The sequence below is a fragment of the Schistocerca gregaria genome, chromosome 9, assembly GCF_023897955.1.
Source record: "Schistocerca gregaria isolate iqSchGreg1 chromosome 9, iqSchGreg1.2, whole genome shotgun sequence".
NCBI classification, from domain to species: Eukaryota; Metazoa; Arthropoda; class Insecta; order Orthoptera; family Acrididae; genus Schistocerca; species Schistocerca gregaria.
This window is the reverse complement of record NC_064928.1, coordinates 186570248-186592030: the sequence shown is the minus strand read 5'-3', so window position 1 is coordinate 186592030 and position 21783 is coordinate 186570248. Positions and strand designations below refer to the sequence as shown.

Genomic DNA, 21783 nt, shown 5'->3' with positions numbered 1-21783 from the left:
TGCGTTGTGCTGTTGGAACAGCAAGTTCCCTTGCCGGTCTAGGAATGGTAGAACGATGGGTTCGATGACGGTTTGGATGTACCGTGCACTATTCAGTGTCCCCTCGACGATCACCAGAGGTGTACGGCCAGTGTAGGAGATCGCTCCCCACACCATGATGCCGGGTGTTGGCCCTGTGTGCCTCGGTCGTATGCAGTCCTGATTGTGGCGCTCACCTGCACGGCGTCAAACACGCATACGACCATCATTGGCACCAAGGCAGAAGCGACTCTCATCGCTGAAGACGACACGTCTCAATTCGTCCCTCCATTCACGCCTGTCGCGACAGCACTGGAGGCGGGCTGCACGATGTTGGGGCGTGAGCGGAAGACGGCCTAACGGTGTGCGGGACCGTAGCCCAGCTTCATGGAGACGGTTGTGAATGGTCCTCGCCGATACCCCAGGAGCAACAGTGTCCCTAATTTGCTGGGAAGTGGCGGTGCGGTCCCCTACGGCAGTGCGTAGGATCCTACGGTCTTGGCGTGCATCCGTGCGTCGCTGCGGTCCGGTCCCAGGTCGACGGGCACGTGCACCTTCCGCCGACCACTGGCGACAACATCGATGTACTGTGGAGACCTCACGCCCCACGTGTTGAGCAATTCGGCGGTACGTCCACCCGGCCTCCCGCATGCCCACTATACGACCTCGCTCAAAGTCTGTCAACTGCACATACGGTTCACGTCCACGCTGTCGCGGCATGCTACCAGTGTTAAAGACTGCGATGGAGCTCCGTATGCCACGGCAAACTGGCTGACACTGACGGCGGCGGTGCACAAATGCTGCGCAGCTAGCGCCATTCGACGGCCAACACCGCGGTTCCTGGTGTGACCGCTGTGTCGTGCGTGTGATCATTGCTTGTACAGCCCTCTCGCAGTGTCCGGAGCAAGTATGGTGGGTCTGACACACCGGTGTCAATGTGTTCTTTTTTACATTTCCAGGAGTGTATGTCTCTCTATTCCAATTTTCTACACAGGTTCCGGAATCTCTAGCAGATGTGTTCACAGAGAGAATGACAAGTTGGCTGTCGTCAGCGAGGCACTGGAACTAATTACAAACAACTGCGAAAAATACGTATCATGTAGTGTGTAGCTTACAGTATTTGTGTATAAAAGGTATTATATTTCGATTTAAATAAAACGATAGCAGAATCATACAATCACTTTGTTCAAAGTGTCCGGATTCACTGTTCGTATCGGATATGACACGTGTCGTCAGCACAAATGACTGTGTCAGGAGTCATCGCGCGAGCGACGGAGGTTTAAGCTATGCAGGGCATGGCCAATTCTCCAATGGGTTACCGCTTTGGGTTGCCGCTTTGCTTTCACGGCAAAGGAGATGAATGGTGGTCACATAAAGTGTCTGATGACCAGAGTTCTCTCCTGCGTCTTGGATTAAAATCCGAACATCTCAACACTGTGTCACGAAGTGAGACCATGCGACATTATTGGTGGTGATCCATCCTTGGGGTGGAGACGTTCAGCTCGGCGGTCGCTTCGGTGCTGTTAGAGAGGAGCAGGCAGCGTTCCAACACCAGTTTTCATCCTTTTCATTCTATCGTCATCATCATCGTCATCACCATCATCGTCATCGACGTCATCATCATCGTCGTCATCATCGTCATCATCATCATCATCATCATAATCATCCATCACAGACATGAACCACACTGTACACAAATCCATCAGAGTTACTAACATTTACCAGATACACTTAAAAAACAACTCTCTCACTTCATGAAGGAAACGCGACATTCTATGGGAAGCCCGGAGAACCTTCCCAATTAGGCAGGTGGCCTTCCGATTTCGAGCCTCTCAGTTACCACTGCCATACGATTTTACTTGTATGATCACAGCGGAGTAGTTTGGGAGTGATGATAGCACAGACTGAGGAGGGAATATGGTACGACAACTGCCGGCCGGAGTGGCCGTGCGGTTCTAGGCGCTACAGTCTCGAGTCGAGCGACCGCTACGGTCGCAGGTTCGAATCCTGCCTCGGTCATGGATGTGTGCGATGTCCTTGGGTTAGTTAGGTTTAATTAGTTCTAAGTTCTAGGCGACTGATGACCTCAGAAATTAAGTCCCATAGTGCTCAGTGCCATTTGAACCATTTAGCCATTTGGTACGACAACTAAGTTCAAATATGAGTCGATTAGAGTCTCAGTTAAATGTACATATTTTGATACAAGATCCAGAAATACATTAATTTGAAGCTCACACGATTTGAACAAGGTAAATGGGCACTGGCACTGAAATAGGTGGTAAACGTGCTGGGATACGAGATAGTTATAAACTGACCGCGAGGCAATTCACAGCCAATGAAAACAGCTACACACATAAGTAATCATCAAATTTCTGGATGATCTGATTTATCGCAGCCAGAGAGCTACAAGATCATTAACTGTTTATTTGACTAAATGGTAGCCATCTATCTACTTTCTGGTGTCTATAGGAGTCAGTTAAAAATGTTTCAGCGTGTCGCCTTAACAGTAGAAGCATGTGGTCTGGATACTGACTGTACCAGCCACGGAAACGCGTCTCCAGGAGAGAACAACTCGTGTCCCAGTAAGACAGAGCTGTAGTTACGGTGATGGTAGGGACGGGAGGTTATATTTAAATGTCAAGTTTTGAAGAAAACGGCCGGTTCTTCGTAATCAACTTAACTTTGGTAATTTTTATAGTTTTGGACAGACTGGTTGGCTGTGTCAGGTTCCCAGGCTGTGGCTGTTTCTAATGGCCAGAACCACGTCTCTGGTGTGTTCATGCACGAAGGGGAGAGAGCACCGTTACCAAACTCCTCATCTGCGCCGTCTCCCCAAGCGCCCTTCAGACTATTGATCACATGTAGCCAACAGAAAAGTGTCTCCAGCAGATCCATGACGGTCTTTTCGAATTAGTCAGGGAAAGTATGTGTCATTCCGTCGGGTACCAGGGCACGTTTGCATTCAGGGCAATGAAGCAGCGAATGCATCAGCTAAGAACGCCTGGCTGGAAATCACAAATGCTGAATGTGCTGCCCCTGTCCACGCAGATACATTACTACTGAGACACAATGTCATGTGAATGTGGGCGGGGGAGTGGTTAGAGCTGGACAACAACAAGCTGAGGCTCGTGAAACCGAGGTGGTGTTCCCACTGGGGCGGAAGGAAGTACTTTCAACGCGCCTACAGATAGGACACTGTCCTCTGGCGGATGGACTGCTCCTTCGGCAGGAAGACCCAACAGTATGCAGTGCATGGTGTACAGGTTTCTGTAAGCCACATTTTAACTTAATGCATTATATACCAAGCCACGAGGAGCGCAACCCACTTACCAGGCCGGCCGTTGTGGCCGAGCGGTTCTAGGTGCTTCAGTCCGGAACCGCGCCGCTGCAACGGTCGCAGGTTCGAATCCTGCCTCGGGCATGGATTTGTGTGATGTCCTTAGATTAGTTAAGTTTCATAAGTTGTAAGTCTAGGGGACTGATGGCCTCAGATGTTAAATCCCATAGTGCTTAGAGCCATTTGAACCACTTACCAGTTGACCTGTCCTGCATTTTGGATGATGATGAATCGAATGGGTTTCGTCATTAAAGATTCTGTATATGTCTTCTCAAAAGTATCTTAGGTAGGAGGCTTTAATGTGTTTCTAGGGTGGTTGCTTCATCTTTTCTTTTCCAATTGATCATGTAGACACTGTTCCGTGCTTCACTGTTTTAGATGTAATGTGTTTGTAGTCTATGTATTTTACTCTCACACTGCCCTGAGGCATGCGTCTTTCGCTGTTTTGTGTGACAGTCTGAGTAAGAGAGTCACAGGACGACTGCGGATTCCATTTTTTAATTCCTGTTTTATTGCATCCTTCTAAGAACCACACGTGTACTCTTTTACTCGAGTACAGGCGCTGATGACCTCGCTGTTGAGCGCACTATACATATCACCACCACCACTTCGAAGGAGGGTTCAAAGTTAATACCATTTGATTCCATACAACGATAAACAGCATATAGATGAAAATGACTAATTTGTGAATTACGTGTAATTATGACCGCAAAAATTACAGACAGTATCTCTAAATTGGCGTCTCATCGAATCTCTTAATCCACCCTCTAAATGCACATAAAATCACGAATTAAATTATACTGAAAATTGCTTCGACAGGAAAAATGACGCTAATCCCAATGCATTGTTAATCTCTAATGAATCTCATTCTGATGTGGCGATAGCACTTTCCTGCCCTGGAGAGCGTAGCATCACAAAGTGTCTGTGGATTGTGATGAAGCGCCTACCTGCTCGGCTACCTGGTGGCCTCCCCAGCAGTAGATGAACAGCTCCAGTCCCAGGCCAGGCAGCCAGCCCGCGCACTTCAGCTTCGAGCTGACCAGCTGGCTCTGTGTGCAACAAAGGAACAGTAAGGAAACACTGCTGTAGCGTAGCTCTCACTACATTACTATATTGGAAGGTAATTCTCACACTTGTGTGTGTGTGTGTGTGTGTGTGTGTGTGTGTGTGTGTGTGTGTGTGTGTGTGTGCACCAATAGGGTTCACTTATCAGAACCCCTACATCACTGAAAAATATGTGATTCATTTTGAGCTAACTATATCCCCTCATAAGTGTTTTCTTGGCAAGGATTATAATTTTCAATTTTGTTACCTTTGCAATTCCCCAATTGTTACAGTTACATGTCTTGTATGAGGGTGATTCAAATGAAAACCTTAAAAGTTCCATACTTTTCCGAAAAGTCGTGTAATGGAGCTGGTGTGTGGTAGTAGTGTCTCTCGAGGTTCAGAGAGTGACCGACAGGTGGCAGAGTGATGAAGCAATGCAGGAGAAGGCAGCAGTGTGTACAACAAGATTCTGCCCTGCTGTCATCATGCATTGCGATTGAGCAGCAGTCTGTGATGTGTTTTTTGTCTAGTGAAATTGCTGAACTAATAGACGTTCATCGCAGAATGATAGAGAATTATGGTGATTTGTCTTTGTCGTTTCAGCAAGTATACGAGTGACATAGGTAATTTGAAAGTGGTGTAACTTCTGTGGAGGATGCCGCAAGACCAGGTGAGGCTCAACTCATAGTGACGGACGAGAACATTGCGTTAGTGGAGGAGCTTGTAAAGGTGAACAGACGTCTACCTCTGTACGAAACCGCCACAAGTCTGAAGATCAGTGATGGTTCAATGCAGAATGTTACCCACAATGTACTGCACTTCAATAAGGTGTCTGCATGATAGATGCCACATCAATTCATTGCTGAACTGAAAGACCGTCACGTCAATGTACGGGAAGAAATTTGGCGTCATTTCCACATCGAAAGTGATACATTTCTGGGAAAAATTATTGCAGGTTATGAGACTGGGATCCACTATCACCAACCAGAAGCGAAAAGGTCTAGTAGGGTGTGGCGCTAGAGCTCATTGCCGGAAAAAAATATTCCCCACTCAACTGTCTGCTCGAAAAGTCATCTTCATTCTCGTTTGGGACGCAAATGGAGTAATTTTGGAGCAGTTCGTGGACAAGGGAGTGACGGTAATCAGTACTTGTCATTCAGAAACGCTGAAAAATCAACTTCACACTGGCAATCAGGAGCAAAAGACGAGGACTACTGACTTCTGGAGTACTGCTACAGCATGACAACACTGGACTGCATACAACCCATAAGACAATTGAGACTATTCAGGAAACTGAATTTGAATGTCTGGTACATCCTCCTTAATTAAATTTGAATGTCTGGTGCATCCTCTTCCACTCAAAGAAGCAATGGGAGTCAGGCATTTCTGAAGTGACGGAGAGATAAAAACTGCAGTGCACAAATGACTCCACACATGACCAAAAGAATTCTTTCATTATGGTATCTATGCATTTCCGAAGCGATAAAATACTTGCATTCACCGTCATGGAGCCTATGTCAAAAGATGAATGCGAGTTTTTTGTTCATTGTTACAATTAAAAATGTTATAGCAGTTTTATCGTTTTCATTTGAATCAGCTTTGTATGTTGTTATATAACAATGGCTAAAAGTCGCTTTTTTCTGTAAATCCTTCGACATTCTGTCCAGAAAAGATTCTATCTTTTTCAATTGTGTACGATCTTTAGATAGACACTCATATAAATCAAGAATACACATAAGAGTGACACATAATCATCCCCCCTTCCAAAACAAATGTGTTTGTTTATGTTGCACCAATTTTTTTAACGTATTTATGCAAACATAATATTTCTCAAGCACCTTCAAGTAATACTCCAGAATATAAATAAAAGAATATGATTTCTTTATTCATTGTGTCAAACATTTCAGTATGCAAGCACCATCGAATCGTAATACAATGTGTATGATGCCTTTGGTAGACGTTCAAACTGCAGTAATTCACTTAAATTAATATGCAAATGAAGAGTTTTCAAGGTTGTATTATTCTCAGTAAACACACACATACCCATACTTCAGCTGATATAAGCGGCAAACTTTGCCTATAAATAATCAACTTGTAATTAAGAATGAACTTATTTTTACAATTATTGTAGATTGTATTAACATATGCAATCAATAGTAAAGTACACATCGTAAAAGTAAATAAATGTAAGAAAACATGCAAGCTTGTTTAGCATAAATGATCTGAATAAGTGGTGCACTCTTTGTATGTGACCAGATATGTATTTATTTACATAATATGCTTTTATTATTCGACATAAAGTGTGCAAATAACGATTTGAGTCATTTAACTTATGTAATGCCATCAGAAAGAAACAGAGGCCAGTCAGTGGTATATTAAGTATTGCATGTCGTAATTTTTTAAGACTTGGACCATAGTTAACAGAAATTTTGACCAATGGTACTAATGATAAAAAATAAACGATTACTAATATAGAAATGACAAAATATTGGTTTATTATTCAATATTAAAAGATGTATCACTATCTACTTATTACTAACAAAATTTATAATTTTTTATTTACAAGATATTTAAAAACTCTGAGAGTTAATTCAATAGAAATAATTCAATTTAATAAAACAATAATTCAGCTAAAATGTGAAGGTTATACAAACTTATTTTAGAAGAAATGATTATTTTAAGTAATGTTTGTAGCATGATGAAATAAAACTTATGTTCTATCCAAGCATATTAAAATGGAGTGATAACCAAAAATTCTTCTGTTTGTTTACCAAGTTAGAAATGTAAGAACAATTATTACTGATTTAATAATGCAAGTGAATTTGTAGAAAGGGTGAAATACGTGAGAGAGAGTGACCTACTTACATGCATGACCTGGAAGAGCACCACACATACAGACAGTGTGCCAACTGCAAACTGTGCCATGGCGAATGGACTCATCAGGTCATCCAGCGTCTCGATGAACCTGAAAGCAGAGCTCTCTGTACTGCGACACCATAACTGTCCCCTACAATGATAAATTTAAGTACATTCACAAACTACAGTGGCTAGCAGGACAAACCGACACTCTGAAAATGCTGTATTATATGTACATCTAAACATCGATACATCTATCTTTGACGCTTAGTTATCATTTGTATCTACTCCTACATGTAGTTTATCACCTGAAATAGCGATATTTCCAAGTCGGTATGTACAGCTGATGTGCTTTTCCGCAGTGTGAGGCCCATATACAGAGATTCCAGTAATAATGGATAAGATGTTTAATACTGTTATTTGTATATTCTTCAGACAGAGCACCGCTTATTTTTAGTATACAGCTGATAGTTAACGTACTATAAATCGAAGTGTCTTGTTATTGACAACTGGTCTGTAAAGACCAGAGTTATCGTGTTGCTATTGTTGTGGTCTTCAGTCCTGAGACTGGTTTGATGCAGCTCTCCATGCTACTCTATCCTGTGCAAGCTTCTTCATCTCCCATTACCTACTGCAACCTACATCCTTCTGAATCTGCTTAGTCTATTCATCTCTTGGTCTCCCTGTACGATTTTTACCCAGCACGCTGCCCTCTAGTACTAAATTGGTGAACCCTTGATGCCTCAGAACATGTCTTAACAACTGATGCCTTCTTCTAGTCAAGTTGTACCACAAACTCCTCTTCTCCCAAATTATGTTCAATACTTCCTCATTAGTTATGTCATCTACCCATCTAATCTTCAGCATTCTTCTGTAGCACCACATTTCGTGTTATATATATATATATATATATATATATATATATATATATATATATATATATATATATATATATATATATATATATATATATATGAGGATATCCACAGATTAAAATGATGTCTTACAGTTCCTAAGAACTTAAAAGCAAGTGTCAAGCATATAAGATAAAATACATAATAAATGGTAGCAAATGCTTAAATAATGTAGTTCAAGCTTTCAAGAGCGAGGATCCACCAGATATTTAACCTTACTTTATTACTAATTCATATAGAAGGAAAATTTCTCGAGTTAAACTTAGTAAATGTTGCTATAACATCCGAATTATTCTGGTTAAGGATTGAGCTGACATTTCGTGGGAACTTACCACGTTTTATTGGATGATTTTGTCTCACCTGCAGCCTCTGATGTGTAGTTCATATTCGTGCTATTGCACAGTTTGCGGCCTTAGAACATTTTCGTTGATACATCTGCTAACTGTTTGGTAATCGAAATACGCAATGGCCAGTACAGCTATATTCCGCTGATTTGACGACATCTAACTCAAAGGATGACCGTTGGACGCAGTAGGCACTATGTAGCTGCGCTGCAATTAAAAGAGAATCAGTGGTGGTGCAAAGCGTACACCACTCCTGGCTAAAGTGAACTGTATGCGTACTGACTAGCTGCTAATTGCAGTTTGGCCACTGCCTTGTCAACTTGGAATGACTCAAAGCTGACATGGACACTGCAGCTAATGAGACCTATTAGCTGTGGGAGGCTAGCGGTACTACATGTTTGCCAATGAGAATCCCCGCACATGTAGGGCGTGATTCAGCTGCCCCAACCGATGTCGTTTTAGGCAGCCTGCAATGTTGTAACAGGCTCCTAAAAACCGCGAGCGAGATTTTCATGTTTTCTCTCTCACCAAGCGCAGACTGTTAGTCCTGCAGTAAAAATGAACAACATCCTTTTTGTAGGAAATTTAGTATAGTTAAATTTTGTACCGGGTTACGTTTTTGCTGGAAGCCACGGTTTTCGGGCTATTCACGAGAAATATACTAAAGTGGCCTTCAAACGCTTCTCCACCGGTTTTGATTCCATTTAAGAACCATCTTCAGACTCCAGAACGGTGGGTGGACTCTGTGGAGCAAGTTGCGCCGACCCTCGACGGTGGAATAACTGCCACCTATTCACCCAGTTATACGTCGTGTCCCATAGGCTCGTGCACAGACTCCTGCGTCCACAAACACTTTCGCATTTATGGATGGCTACGGAGGCAGCATGGCTCAACATTTCTGCAGGGCACTTCATGTGTCCATGCCATTTCGAGTTGCTTCGCCACGCTGGGCTAAAGAAGTTCCGACACGATATTAGGATATGTTCCATGACTTTTGTCACCTCAGTGTGTTACCATTTTTGATTTTTGGTACTGATATATGGTTTTTTAACACGAAAACTTTTCAAAAACCGAGGGTTTTTGTGCAAGTAACTGATAGATGTACTTTGTAAATTATTGGAAGAGCCAGGAAAGCACCTGGATTTACTACCTGGGAACACATTGGAGTGGGAGATGTATTCACAGAAGTAACGGAAATACGACATGTAGATGTGATCAGGACACGACATATAACCGGGTGAACGGGTGGCATCTGGACCGAGCAAACTGTCAAATGGAATTTGAGAGGCAAGAATGAAGACGGACAAAGGTTATGGCTCAACGATGAGGTCATTCCAGACGGAGCTCGAGGTCTGACTGGGGAAGGACTAGGAACTACGTCGGTTGTGCCTTTTAAAAGGAACCGTTCTGTGGTTTACAGAACCATGTGTTCCCACTCTGACATCAACTCAAGAATTGACTGCTCTCGTTTGTGCCTGTCAAGCTACTGGGGCAATGAGTGTTCGCCTATGAATCGTTTATAATGTTCTGTACCACACACCACTGCATGCAGTTGGCACTGTACTCAGGATTCGCCCTGAAGTCGCATAGGAAATTGCCAGAGATATAAAAAGAGATCGTGTCTCTAGAAAACTGGAAAGGTCTAGCCAAGAGACGAGTGTTGACCTCTACAGCTTCTGTGTTGTATGCCATTATTGGATAATGCTTCCGAACATTGGTTGCTATCCTTAATTTGTTCCTCACCTACAGCCTTGCAAAATTAGTCGGTACCTTTTTATTGCACCTGGTACATTTTTCTGGTCTGTCCCTTGCTGTTGCTACTCCAGGTGGTCATATATAGAAATACTCAGAAATCCTTGCGAAAATCCCGGCACAACTTTTCCTCTGGGTATTAGCAAGCACTCATACTAGTCTAACACTATCTGACCAAAAATATCAGGACACCACTGTGTAATATGCAGTTGATCATTAGCTGTCACAAGAGGTGGGACCAGTTGGTATAAAAGAACACTAGGAGTGTTGTGTTGTCAACAAAGAAATAATAGTATCAGGACGGGTTTGTCATTGACCTCACTCACTTCAAACGTGGACGCCGCACAAGTAACTAACTCATCATGGATATTTCAACCTTTCTAAAGCTGCCCATGTCAAGATGTTGGTGATATGATTTTGACTGTGGAACGCAGACGAACAGCGACAGATAATCCAAATACAGGCTGAACTCATCCACTGATGAACAGGGACCGTCGAGCATTGGGGGGCGTGTGAATTGTGTATTAAACTGGGGAACTAGAAATGACAGAGAGGCTTCGTCCTGCCATAGTCCTCAGTGGTTCAAAACCCCACAATAGGCTACAGCAGTCCACCCAACCCACCGCCGCCCCACACCGAACCCAGGGTTATTGTGCGGTTCTGCCCCCAGTGGACCCTCTCTGGGAACGTCTCATACCAGATGAGTGTAAACCCAATTGTTCGTGTGGTAGAGTAATTATGGTAAATGCATACGTGGAAACAGTGTTTGCACAGCAATCGCCGACACAGTGAAACCGAGGCGGAATGAGGGGAACCAGCCCGCATTCGCCGAGGTCGATGGAAAACCGCCTAAAAACCATCCACAGGCTGGCTGGCTCATCGGACCTCGACTCTAATCCACCGGGCGGATTGGTGCCGGGGACTGGCACGCCTTCCCCTTTGGGAAACAGCGCGTTAGAACTTGTGGCTGGCCAGGCAGTCTGGGGAGGGGGGGGGGGTTGTTGTAAAAAACTGCGTGAAAGAAGTGCAAGGGACCAGTCATGAATAGCAAAGCGTCATCAGCAATCCAGCTAGTACTATGACGGTGTGCAGCCAGCTAATAGAAATGGGGTACAGTGGCAGTGTGCCAACAGTGGAGTACAGATGGGGTGGTGTAATCCTATGGGGTTATTTTCACGATTAGGGTATGGTCGTCCCATCGTACTTACATAAATGTTAGATGCAGAAAAATTTTAACCCACTTACAGCATTTTGTACTGCATAAAGTAGAGGAACATTTTGGAGACGATAACTGATTGTATCAGCATGACAATGCGCCTTTGGTAAAGCAGCATCTATAAGGAAATGATCTGGGGACAACAACATTCCTGCCATGGATTGGCCTGAACCGAATGGAACACGTTTGGGATGAGTTAGAAAGTCTACTTCGCTGCAGACCCCAGCATCTGGTACCATCACTTTCTCTGATTTTGGCTCCCTAGGAAGAATGGGCTGTCATCCTCCACATACATTCTGACACACAATTCTACATCTACATCTACATTTCTACTCCGCAAGCCACCCATTGGTGTGTGGCGGAGGGCACTTTACGTGCCACTGTCATTATCTCCCCTTCCAGTTCCAGCAGCGTTTGGTTCGCGGGAAGAACGACCGCTGGAATGTCTCGGTGCGCGCTCGGTCGTGATCTCCTCGGGAGGTATAAGTAGGGAAAAGTAATATGTTCGATACCTTATCCAGAAACGCACCCTCTGGAAACCTGGACAGGAAGCTACACCGCGATGCAGAGCTCCTCTCTTGCAGAGTCTGCCAGTTGAGTTTGCTAAAGATCTCCGTAACGGTATCACGCTTACCATATAACCCTGTGCCGAAACGCGCCACTCTTCTTTGGATCTTCTCTACCTCGTCTGCCAACCCGACCTGGTACGGATCCCACACTGATGAGCAATATTCAAGTATAGGTCGAATGAGTGTTTTGTAAGCCACCCCCTTTGTTGATGGACTACATTTTCTAAGGACTGTCCCAATGAATCTAAACCTGGAACCCGCCTTACCAACAATTAATTTTATATGATCATTCCACTTCAAATCGTTCTGTACGCATACTCCCAGATATTTTACAGAAGTAACTGCTACCGGTGTTTGTTCCGCTATCATATAATCATACAATAAAGGATTCCTCTTTCTGTGTTGAGGATCAGTTGGCACTCCCTGCACCAAGGGTCTATCCGCTACAGATCTTCCTGCATTTCGCTGCAATTTTCTAATGCTGCAACTTCTCTGTATACTACAGCATCATCCGCGAAAAGCCGCATTGAACTTCCGACACTATGTACTAGGTCATTTATATATATTGTGAAAATCAATGGTCCCATACCACTCCCTGTGGCACGCCAGAGGTTACTTTAACGTCTGTAGATGTCTCTCCATTGAGAACAACATGCTATGTTCTGTTTGCTAAAAACTCTTCAATTCAGCCACACAACTGGTCTGATATTCCGTAGGCTCTTATGTTGTTTATCACGCGACAGTGCGGAACTGTATCGAACGCCTTCCGGAAGTCAAGGAAAATGGCATCTACCTGGGAGCCTGTATCTAACATTTTCTGGGTCTCATGGACAAATAAAGCGGTTTGGGTCTCACACGGTCGCTTTTTCCGGAATTCATGTTGATTCCTACAGAGTAGATTCTGGGTTTCCAGAAATGACATGATACGCGAGCAATGTGTCCTAGCAGCCATCATAAAGTAAAAGGTGGGCACACCCCATATAGGTAGGTGTGTGGGTACTTTTGATCAGATAGTATAGATTGAACAGGATGGCGGATGTATGTACCTCAGTAACTTCTGATGTGTCTTGATGCAGCTGCACAACTCCTCATGTATGTCTGGAGACCTTTTGACAACTGGTTCTCGCCCATCGAAAGAAGCCTCCCTGTAGTCGCTGCTGCGAGGCAGTCTGGTCAGGCGAGAGCTTAGTATCTCAAACTGGGCAGAGATGTGGCTCATCACCCCTAAGAAGTACAGCTCGACGTTTACCGTGATGAGGCCAGCGGCTTCCGTCGTGTAGGTCTGCAGGAAGAACACAAACCAGTAGTGAAAGGCGTCCGCAGCCTTCATCCAAGGAAGCTGGACGAAGGGCAGTCTCCTGGTCTCAGAGTCCTCCAGTAGCGGCACCATCGGCCAGTAGACGCTCACCACCACAAAGTAGAGGTTCACCAGCACTGTCATCACCAGTGTCTTCCTGTGGGCCTCCTCGAAGGCACGTACGGACTTCATCTGAGCCCAGGACCCTCCCTGTTCCAGGATCAAAGCGTCGAGGCGACGAACGAGCCGGTTGAAGTCTGGCTGGTAGCACAGGAGGAGCAGCGCCTTCGCCAAGCCGGTGACCATCGGTAGGAATGCCGTCAGGGCGGAGGTGACTTCTTCCAAGCCCTCCAGGAGGCACGTGCCCACGACGCTCATGGTCAACGAGACCGCTATGGACACCAAGCTGAGAACGGTGTAGGCTCGGTACGGCCAGGACCTACTCAAGGTCCACTGTCCGAAGAAGCTCAGGATGTGAATGTTCAGCTTGAGAGGGGACTGACCACTCTCTCGCCACGACAGGTGATGAGATTGTGTCCACATCTTCAGTTCCTCCACTTCACCACCACATCCTTCATCTTTCTTCATTCCGAAACAAAGGTTTCCCCCCCAATGTAGCCTCACCAAAGGTGACTTCCGCACCTGACCTTTTCCACAGTCCAGGCTTTACAACCGGTTCTTATTCGATGTAAACTCGTCGATGGCGGTAAAGTATCGAATTCTGCTTGTGATTCTCTGGTAGCTCTTACGAAACTTGCGCGGAATTAAACTTTGAGCTTTGATCTGTTGTTTCAAGTACTGCGAGGGGGCGTCTACCTGATTAATTCGAGAGCAGCAAAGTAAATACTGTTGGAAGGAGTTTTAAACGCAGCGATGCAGTACCGTCACTCTCTTATTCTACGCGTTCTCTATTCTTCTTTAGAATCTACACGCCATCGTGGCAATCGAAGGTGCAGAAAACATTTCAGGTGTGTAACAGTGGAATGAAAATTTCAGAATCTCCCTAATGGTAAAGTATCTGTCGTTGACACCAAAGAGCATTCTTCCTTTCTATCGCCGTAAATATTTTATTGTTTTTCTCTCTGACCTGGCGCAGAAAGAGCAGTCGTTTAGATGGCGTGACATTAAAGACGGCCCGGGAGCCTCTTACTTTTCTCAGCGGAAAAACAAAAATCAGTGAAGTTTAATATTGATTTTACGTCCGTCTGGTGACTGATACAAATCAAATGGCATGTACTGTACACAAGATCCGTACAAAATTTATTGTTTACGGTTCAATAAAGCAAATAAATATAATTACCAATATTACATATTCGCTCCACGAAGCGTTACGAGAACTTTACGTCCCGCTCTCAGGAGTCTTTCTCCATAACACAATAAGGCTTTCACACTTTAAATCCTGCAGCCAAACATTTCTTTAAATAGTTACGTTCCATATACACTCGAGCAGTTTTTTTCAATGTCCAGACTGTTCTGTAGAGAGATTGCATTTTTCCCGTATTTTCTCCGTCGTTTAAGTTCAATCTGCCGCCAGGCCCTTCTACAATTTCGGCGGAGACGGTGGCACTTCTGGAAGCTCAAGTTTGTCTCTTCCATTCCTTCCCAAAGATATTACCATCTCTGATCCTCAAACCGTCCTTCAAAATATTCAACACCGGGGATGAAGCAAAATATGTAATCGCTATTTTTTGTATCCAGTTTCGGAATATATTCGCAGCACAAGGATGGGGCCGGACAATCCATTTTCTGTGGGTGCCTTCCACCGCAAGTATCCTATATAATGAGGAAGCTGATGCATCAGCCAAGCAAGCGACATCTTTAGGCACGGTCCTGGATCTAGAGGTACCCAACACAGGCTACCAACTTGAGGTCAATCAAGGGTCAGTCAAACCAACAATGGCAAGATATGTGAAGCGTTTCCCAGCAAACGAAAGGCGGTTATTACGCAGTGCTCCAACCTCGGATTCCTTCACAGACGTGGTTCATGAGGACACATTTGGACCGATCCACGATTTCTACTATCACAAAACATCGCTTCAAACAAGCCTCTTTTCCTTAACTTCTACATCGGATCAGCGTTTACGCTTCGCCGGTATCTGAATGTGATCCTGCGTCGGAAGCTGATGTCAACCACATCTTGTTTATGTGTCCCAGATTTGACAGCGGACGGTTGGGCTTTCTGGAGACAATGCTGAGTATGGCACACCACCTTCCTCAATCAGCTATTTCTCTTCTATTTACCAAAGCTATATGCCTTTTTCAAGTGACTGTTGAGTTCCGGGGCTAGTTTAGCAGGGGATACAACCCGTCGGCTTTGACCAATGACATCAGAATTGGCCATAGAGCATGTATTACAAAGATGAAAGTGTTGAGAAGAACATTCAGAAACAAAGGAATGCGAGAGAGAAAAACTTTACTTCACATATATAAGGGCCAGTAGTATTTTCACGTTAACGATATCGGGTATTTATATCTTAGTATTTCTCCGCTAAATACAATGGAAAGAAATGAAGGAAATACATTACTAGCAAAGAATAAATCACGTTACGTGTATGTCAGTTGTATCTCGAAACTCTTTCAAACTACACTCCTGGAAATTGAAATAAGAACACCGTGAATTCATTGTCCCAGGAAGGGGAAACTTTATTGACACATTCCTGGGGTCAGATACATCACATGATCACACTGACAGAACCACAGGCACATAGACACAGGCAACAGAGCATGCACAATGTCGGCACTAGTACAATGTATATCCACCTTTCGCAGCAATGCAGGCTGCTATTCTCCCATGGAGACGATCGTAGAGATGCTGGATGTAGTCCTGTGGAACGGCTTGCCATGCCATTTCCATCTGGCACCTCAGTTGGACCAGCGTTCGTGCTGGACGTGCAGACCGCGTGAGACGACGCTTCATCCAGTCCCAAACATGCTCAATGGGGGACAGATCCGGAGATCTTGCTGGCCAGGGTAGTTGACTTACACCTTCTAGGGCACGTTGGGTGGCACGGGACACATGCGGACGTGCATTGTCCTGTTGGAACAGCAAGTTCCCTTGCCGGTCTAGGAAGGGTAGAACGATGGGTTCAATGACGGTTTGGATGTACCGTGCACTATTCAGTGTCCCCTCGACGATAACCAGAGGTGTACGGCCAGTGTAGGAGATCGCTCCCCACACCATGATGCCGGGTGTTGGCCCTGTGTACATCGGTCGTATGCAGTCCTGATTGTGGCGCTCACCTGCACGGCGCCAAACACGCATACGACCATCATTGGCACCAAGGCAGAAGCGACTCTCATCGCTGAAGACGACACGTCTCCATTCGTCCCTCCATTTACGCCTGTCGCGACACCACTGGTGGCGGGCTGCACGATGTTGGGGCGTGAGCGGAAGACGGCCTAACGGTGTGCGGGACCGTAGCCCAGCTTCATGGAGACGGTTGCGAATGGTCCTCGCCGATACCCCAGGAGCAACAGTGTCCCTAATTTGCTGGGAAGTGGCGGTGCGGTCCCCTACGGCACTGCGTAGGATCCTACGGTCTTGGCGTGCATCCGTGCGTCGCTGCGGTCCGGTCCCAGGTCGACGGGCACGTGCACCTTCCGCCGACCACTGGCGACAACATCGATGTACTGTGGAGACCTCATGCCCCACGTGTTGAGCAATTCGGCGGTGCGTCCACCCGGCCTCCCGCATGCCCACTATACGCCCTCGCTCAAAGTCCGTCAACTGCACATACGGTTCACGTCCACGCTGTCGCGGCATGCTACCAGTGTTAAAGACTGCGATGGAGCTCCGTATGCCACGGCAAACTGGCTGACACTGACGGCGGAGGTGCACAAATGCTGCGCAGCTAGCGCCATTCGACGGCCAACACCGCGGTTCCTGGTGTGTCCGCTGTGCCGTGCGTGTGATCATTGCTTGTACAGCCCTCTCGCAGTGTCCGGAGCAAGTATGGTGCGTCTGACACACCGGTGTCAATGTGTTCTTTTTTCCATTTCCAGGAGTGTATATTGCTTAAGTGCAGTACGGGATACAAGTTTAGCGTGCGTCGATTTCTTAGTTTTAAGTCGCATTGCTGTGCTGTTGTTCACTTGAACTATGTATCGCCTGTTTCAATAAACCCTAAATGAAACACACGATACAAATTAAAAGTTCATTCGAAGTGTGTTGCCTGTTGCCTAAGTACAGTATGGAATACGAGTGTGTCGTAAGTCGATTTATTCGTTTTCACTATCGTTACTATCGTGTTCTTCACTTGAACGATGTATCCTCCGCTTCAGTAAACACTAAATGGAACACAGGATACAAATTTTAGTTGTGTCGGGGGTTTCGCAAGTACACATTCGAAAATGTTGTACTGATACTAGAGCTGGAAAACGAAACAATATCGACAGCTGTAAAATTTCTGCTACGTACTTCACAACACAAAAATACACATATTGGTGGAATAAAACAATGAAATATGGGAAAATAGTGAAATACAGTGAAAGAAGCAAATGGAAAAGTGAACTTACCACTTGGAAATCTCAAGGAACAGCGAAAGCTCGCCTAGACAGAGAGTAACGAAAATCACATACCCACACTCACAACAAACACAACAATACGAAACCTCTCTCCCTCCCTCCCTCTCCCACACATACGCACACACACACACACACACACACACACACACACACACACACACACACTCTCTCTCTCACTCACTCTCTCATTCACCATCCCTCCTTCCCCCCCCCCCCCCCCTCCTCCCCCTCTGTGAAATTATCTGCGATGTTTGGGACGGTACATTTTGCCAACATTTTTAATAAAAAAACATTTAAACGAGCAATATGTCCGCGGAAAACTTCGTCTCCACGAATACTCATCTAGGTGGCTTTGAAGAGACGAAATCTGACGTTTCCCCTTCCCTATAAGAGATTTTACCGCTGACCAGTACCCCTCTATACTGTTAGTGCAGGCGCCTGTTGATAGAGATCCAAATTCAATGTTGTGGTTTACTACTAGATGTTCATAGCCCCTAACCCCTAAATCCCTATATGACGAAAACTCGTCTGAAATAACAATAGAACCCTCTGCAACCTGATCTTCAATTAACCTAACCAAAACTTCCTTATTTCTATTTGGTACTATTCTGAACACTACATCGTCACAATGCTGACCTGAAACTACTGTCCCCCACACCCATAATCCCACCGGAGTTACCCCCCTGTTGTACTTTCTTTTCCAAAATGCGAACCCCCCCCCACCCCACCCAACGGCCCCCTATTTTTCATGTACTCCCCACAAACTTCCCTACAAAACTAGTACCAGTCTACTACCGTGCGCTTACTCACACGACATTCATGCACACAGAGCCACACAGGATATCTTAATCACCAACAGTATGTGATTTTCATTATGTCTCTGAGGGCGAGCTTAGATTTCTCGAACAATGTCCCCGTCCTAATAGATCGCCATAACCGGTCTCTGCTACACCTCCATACAAGGAAGTCCTGAGTACGGCGACTTGATACACTGGTGAGGCGCATATGTTCGCCGCACTCACGACAGCTGACGTATTCCGCAATGAGGCCACACATTTGCAAGAAGCAAATTGTGGTCAACGTGTCTTCACCCATGGCTTTTCTTAAATCGTCAAGATTCATTGGGATAGACAAATCCATTCCAATAAACGAAAATAAGACACTAAAAATTATTCTACAATAAAAAACTAATACTCCAAATTACCTCAATATCATTACGAAAAATATTAAGTACCGTTTGAATAAGAAATAAACATACGATCAATAATTTAAATAATACCAAGAGATCGCTTTTATATTCACATTCAATTATTTTAATGATAGCGCTTATTGGAACACAGAACTGTTGTAGTATCTATGCCTCGAAGTGAAGACATTACTATCTATGACTAAGGCATGACGTCATGGTCAAAGCCGACGGGTTGTATCCCCTGCTTCACTAGATCCTAAGTTCCTTAAGAGTACTAGGTCAACCGAAGACTGGGATACAACTCGTCGGCTTTGACCAATGACGTCATATTTTGGTCATAGATATTTATTTGTTTATTTTCAAGTCATAGATACTAAATCGGTTATCTTCTACGGCGAAGCATCATTTTCGTAAATGGAAATATGTTATTAAGAGACAGATATTGAGTACGCTTTTTGTCGCTTGTGGTAATTTTAAATCGTTTGTGTAAATGTTTTGAATCATACTTTTGTCTGATAGTGAGTCTTTCCATTTGCTGTTTGCTCTGCATTTGATTCGTATCTTATTCTATATAGGTCAACCGAAGAACAGGATACTAGTACTAGAAAAAGCAGAAAAAGCGACCTGCATAATACTGGGATCCGGTACCTTAACTGAACTATTCTTCAGTTGACCTACATTAGTCAGCTTAAGTAGAGGATACAAATTTTATATTTGACGTTTGAAATATGGATTTATGTGATGTATATTGACGTTCTGTTTTCTCTGGGTTACAGTCATTTGTTTCTCAACATTCGTCCATGCTTTTAAATTTTTGCAATCCATCATTTGTGGTAACTTGTAACATCATTGGTCGGGACGGGTTGTATCCTCTTCTTCGATGGTTCCAGAGTACTGGGCACAATCTGTAGGCTTTAATGGTGTACATGTTCTATTTTTCTGTCTTGCTCCTGTTGATATTTCAGGGATAGTGTCAAGTGTAACTCAACACAATTTTACCTACCTTTTCATCTGATTGTTGCAAAAATATAGTGGACACAGGTGTGACAGTTTGAGCTTTCTCTACTTGTCGATATGCATTTCTGTACTCTTTTATTCAATTATGTGTAGATTGTAACTATGTGTTATTGATGGCAAGATCGAGTTGCTACTCGGAGGGTCGAATAAATAAAAAAAATGTTCAAAACTCCTAGCACATGCTGTGACCGTCCATCGGAAACAGTGCGACTGCACCACGAGTTGTGACGTCACTTGCGTCTCGGTTGCCTCGTTGTTGGCGCTAGCGCGAATGGCACCTGGGTTTCCAACTATCTCGTATTTCCCGAGAAATCTCGTATTTTGTCAGGTCCAGTGTCCCAAATTATTTCGAATTTATCCAGCCAGTGTTTTTGTCACGTTTGGAATGGTAGTATCTCGCCTGACACTTTCCTTACAGTCTCTGGTCCTGTGGTGAACAAGTAAACCGGCAACAGCGCTTAAATTACACTTAGCTAGTGGCGGCTAGTGTGCATGCATTCTGGCTGTTCACAAATTTTTAGATTGACATAAATATGAGAGTGCGAAATTAATAGCATCTGTTGTATAACAGTTATGCTTATCAACAAGTTTATACAACTATGCCACTGCTAATTATAATAATTATAATGGTATGCATAACTTGTCTGAGAAAAGAAAGACTTATTTTTGTTGAATTTTGTTGTTTTGTATGTAATTAAGTACAGTTTAGCGCAAGAACAAAATAATGTTTAACCTTTCACTACTCTCAGTTTCGCAGTTTTGTGTACGTGTATTTTTTATTTCTTCGGGCGAATTTACGAGATCCCTAACGCACGTAATAGTTAACGAATTAACTTCTGGGTTGAAAATCAGACATTCTTGAGTTGCATCCTCACAACAACTCACGCTTATTTATACTTCTTTGTTCAATGCCTCTTGTAGTCACGCTTATTTGATTTCGTTCGTCCGCAGCTCGTGGTCTCGTAGTCGCGTTCTCGCTTTACGAGCACGGGGTCAGGGATTTTTCACTTGCCTCGAGATGACTGGGTGTTTGTGTTGTCATCATCATTCATGAAAGTGGCGAGATTAGAATGAGGGAAGATTGGGAATTTGTACAGGCGCTGATAACTGCCCAGTTTAGCGCCCCAAAAACCAAAAGGTCACTCATCTTATTTGATTTCGCCACTTTCTCAGTCAACGGATCTGGTCTGGGAGGCCCTAGTTCCCCTGCGTTTAAATTTTCGTGGTAATATTCTTTTATGTTAGCACTTAAAACAGATTCAACAAACCTCATGTTGACACTGCACACGAAAGTTGATTCCACCACAGTATACAACCAACTCCAAACACAAACAACCATTTTTAGAAATAATGAAATTCAAGTAGTAGGGCCAACTCTTTACCAACCTGGTTATTTGACTAGAATACAGATGAGGCGCAGAGAACCTTAAGGGCCAAAAACATACCGTCGTCAATCCCATATTTGACTGAGTTTCAGAGAAACCAGTGAGATATTTTTGTGAATAGTCATATATATATATATATATATATATATATATATATATATATATATATATAATGTGGGCAACAGATTAACCTGTGATGCAATGTGGTGTGCGTACTGTAAGGCCTTAGGTACACACCATCAGATTATTTGACTTGTCCCTGAAACGACGTAGTCGAGTATCAGAAATATGTTTCGTCGTCTTATCGTGGCGTGTTTA

The 21783-nt window shown here is 44.2% G+C and overlaps 1 protein-coding gene across 1 annotated transcript in view; it reads right to left on the bottom strand.

Moving 5' to 3' along the window:
* Positions 1-13938, bottom strand: part of LOC126291493 (odorant receptor 49b-like) — a 70113-nt gene extending 56175 nt beyond the window's left edge. Inside the window, exons 1-3 of the mRNA XM_049985001.1 lie at positions 13100-13938; positions 7268-7409; positions 4303-4404 (exon numbers count right to left, since the gene is read on the bottom strand). Coding sequence (XP_049840958.1) covers positions 4303-4404; positions 7268-7409; positions 13100-13938 — 1083 coding nt within the window. The remainder of the gene's footprint in view (positions 1-4302; positions 4405-7267; positions 7410-13099) is intronic.
* Positions 13939-21783: the final 7845 nt, after the last annotated feature.